Source organism: Aureococcus anophagefferens (assembly GCF_000186865.1).
Source record: "Aureococcus anophagefferens unplaced genomic scaffold AURANscaffold_1375, whole genome shotgun sequence".
NCBI lineage: Eukaryota > Pelagophyceae > Pelagomonadales > Pelagomonadaceae > Aureococcus > Aureococcus anophagefferens.
Genome location: NW_008706378.1, coordinates 1 through 1,563, shown reverse-complemented (window position 1 = coordinate 1,563; position 1,563 = coordinate 1). Strand labels below are relative to the sequence as shown.

The 1,563-nt window shown below is 70.5% G+C and overlaps 1 protein-coding gene across 1 annotated transcript; it reads right to left on the bottom strand.

The window, feature by feature from the left end:
• Positions 1 to 13: 13 nt before the first annotated feature.
• Positions 14 to 612, bottom strand: AURANDRAFT_69313 (hypothetical protein; the record flags this gene model as incomplete). The annotated part of the gene is made up of 1 exon (XM_009045076.1): positions 14 to 612. A coding segment is annotated over one exon (599 nt), but the record flags the coding sequence as incomplete, so codon positions are not given.
• Between the last annotated feature and the right edge of the window lie 951 nt (positions 613 to 1,563).

The following is a 1,563-nucleotide window of genomic DNA, read 5'->3' as shown; positions in this document are numbered from 1 at the left end:
CGTCGACGCGGACGCGACGAAGAAGCGCAACGCGACGAAGACGAGCGCGGCCGTGGACCCGTCGAGGCCCGCCGCGGCGCCTAGATCCTCGCAGGCGAAGGCCGTCAACGCGAAGTTCGTCGCCCAGGCGACGGTCACGAAGAGCATCGCGCCGCGCCACGCGAGCGGGGAAGATTCTTCCGGTTCGCCGCCGGCGTCGAGCCCCTCGAGGTACTCGATCTCGCCCGCGGCGGCGCCGACGCCGCGCCGCGCGAGCTCCTTCTGGAAGAGCGTGCTCGCCCAGGTGGACCGGTCCAGCTCGTCCAGGTACTCGGCGTCGTAGGGCGCGCGCGGCGTCGACCGCGCCGGCGCGAGCCCGCCGGTGCTCTCCAGCGTCGCGAGGTAGGCGTTCTCCTCCTTTAGGGTTAGGCGGCCCTCGAGCTTCCTCCGCAGCACCTCCGCGCGCAGCGCGGTCTCCGGCGCCGGCGCCAGCTTTTTGAGATAGCTGGCCGTGCGGCTCGGGTCCGCCAGAAGCGGCGGAAGCGCGCGCGCGGCGCCCCCCGGCGCGAAGGCGGCGGCGGGCGCCGCGCAGGCCAGGATGAGGGCCGTCCTTGGGGCGATTTGGTTTGGCATTCTTGGGCTGGATTTGGTGCGTCGTACTGCGACCGCCGCGCAGAGAGGGCGATGAATCGTGTGGCTCACGACGGCAGAGCCGGCGTTGATGATTCTCGCGGACGATGACGCGTTGGACTAGTTATTGAAGGGGGTGCGCACCCGAAGATCCCGCCCGGAGGCTCAGACGGAGGCGTAGCCGGGGGGTTGGCGTTCCCACACCGGCCCCTTCCTCCGACCCAAAGATCGCGCGTGCACTCGGATCGGAGGTGTGGCGGCGGTACACTCGCGCCAAGCCTGGTACCGACCGCCACGCCGAGAGCACGCCGGGATTGGCGCCGGGCGGCAGCTCCTGAGTCGCCTCATTCAGACGACACTCTCACCGGACTCTCCGTGGACCGGGGGAGGTTGAGACCGCGGGCACTCGCACGCAAACGAGCAGGAACTCCGGCTCGACCAGGCCGATTCACCTCAGGACCACGAGTGGCTAGCCGAGGGCGCACGCCGAAAAGGACACCCGTAGTCAGCGGGACCGAAGAGAGCAGAGACGCCGACGAAGAGAGCGAAGACGCCGACGCCGACGGAGCCGCACACAGCGCCACGCTACGAAGAGACGCTGCAGAATGCAGAGAAACGAATGGACACGGGCACATCGAAGCCCGCACACCGAAGCCATCGAGGGCGCCGACCCCACCAGCTCCCCCCAAGACTCACGCCGAAGGCATCCGAACGAAGCGAGCGCGCGCGGCAGCCCCCCGGGCCCGTGGGCGACGTCGCGCCGACGGCCAAGCACTGCAAGTTCTCGCGCGCGGCGCCCCGCCGCCCAATCGACGCGCGCAGCGGGGCGCTCCTCCCCGAGCGTCCACCGGACCCAACGCGGCGAGCTCCACCACCGGCCGCTGCGCGAGACCACCCCCGCGCGCCTCCGAAGGCTGCCCCATAAGCTACGGCGTCATCCGATTCATGTTGCGT